Source organism: Cyprinodon variegatus, unplaced genomic scaffold (assembly GCF_000732505.1).
Source record: "Cyprinodon variegatus isolate N-32 unplaced genomic scaffold, C_variegatus-1.0 Scaffold342, whole genome shotgun sequence".
Classification (NCBI taxonomy): domain Eukaryota; kingdom Metazoa; phylum Chordata; class Actinopteri; order Cyprinodontiformes; family Cyprinodontidae; genus Cyprinodon; species Cyprinodon variegatus.
Genome location: NW_015150795.1, coordinates 833,834 through 835,223, shown reverse-complemented (window position 1 = coordinate 835,223; position 1,390 = coordinate 833,834). Strand labels below are relative to the sequence as shown.

The following is a 1,390-nucleotide window of genomic DNA, read 5'->3' as shown; positions in this document are numbered from 1 at the left end:
AAGAATCACACAGCCTCCTTCGTTCCACGAACGGGAGACCTGTTCTTAGTGTTTATCTGGCTAAAATGTATGTCTTTGATGAATTGAATTGTTGTTTCTTGGGAATAACCAAATGTTCAAGTATAAGAAAGCTCTTTATGCAGGGGGTGGGTTCGTTCCCCTGGGGGGATTGTGTCTGATTTTGTAAGGAATAAATATATGTATGGAAATGCCTCAGAGCTCCATCTCTCTGTCCGAGGACATTAAATAAATTTGAACCTTATTTCTTGCAAAAAATGCCTTCGCCTCAGCTTCCTAACTCCAAAATATATAAAACAAAGACAAAAAAAACAAACAAATGTCAACAAAAGAAGAAAAACAAAACAGAGAGACCAAAAAATATAAAATAATATTCACTCAAATATGATAGCTTGTCACACTATAACCCTCGGTCTTTTCCCAGGCCAGGTCCATAAGCCCTGTCCTCAACCTGCAAGATTTGGAGACATCAAGGTAGTCCAGAAATGGGTTGCAGGTCCGATAGAATACAAAGGGTTTGTCCTTTTAATGCCATAGAAAAAGCCTCAAATGTAACAATACCAGTCAGTTTGTTTCCACTGATTTAGAGTGGGGGTGTTGTCAGTGATCCAGATTAGCCAAGATACATTCCAGGGCACAGTGATGCAGAATGTGTTAAAGATCTTTGTGGTGAAAACCAACTGGCAGGTCATCCTCCAGTCCTTTTAGGCAAGTCCTTGCACTCAGATGTAGATGACACTTGAATATTAGACCTAACTGTTATACTCAAAACTGTTGGATATTAAAACTCCATAAACAATGAATAAATGAACCTACACCAGATTAACATTTATCACAGAGCTCTGAAAGGTTTGGATTAAATCTGTGTCTGTCTACAGGAGTGATAAAAAGCCTAGAAAAAATCATAAATTGCTTCTCTTATGCAGTTAGACACTAGGACCCTGGAGGGCTGGTCACACAGAGCATCCCAGTCCTCAGGCTTAACTGAACCTCAGTCAGATTCCCATAAGGTTGGAAATGTTCTAACTTAACATCAAAGTTTTTAAAACCGGAAAGAATATGTTTTTTTTCTTTTCTTTTTTTTGTCAGGACATTATCCTGAAAAATGCAGTGTCTTGGGCAAAGTTGGGGAAACAGTCGGTCCCTCCTGCTGCTATCAAAGCCTCTAAAGAGAGTTTTCAGCTGTTCCGTAAGGCCGCCATAGAGAAGGAGGAACGGGAGAAGGTGCAGAAGAGGAAACAGTCGGATAAAACCATAGAGACGGAGCCCGCTGAAAGGAGCAGGTGGCCACTATAGACACAATTCTATGGAGGGAAATTTGAGCATTTGTTGCAAATGCAAAACATATTTACTTGCAACAGCTTTAAGTTTT

At 39.9% G+C, this 1,390-nt stretch overlaps 1 protein-coding gene across 1 annotated transcript in view; it reads left to right on the top strand.

The window, feature by feature from the left end:
* The window catches only part of LOC107091535 (bromodomain testis-specific protein-like), a 20,269-nt gene that overhangs the window by 16,930 nt on the left and 1,949 nt on the right, over positions 1-1,390 (top strand). The window contains exon 14 of the mRNA XM_015385515.1: positions 1,108-1,301. Coding sequence (XP_015241001.1) covers positions 1,108-1,301 — 194 coding nt within the window. The remainder of the gene's footprint in view (positions 1-1,107; positions 1,302-1,390) is intronic.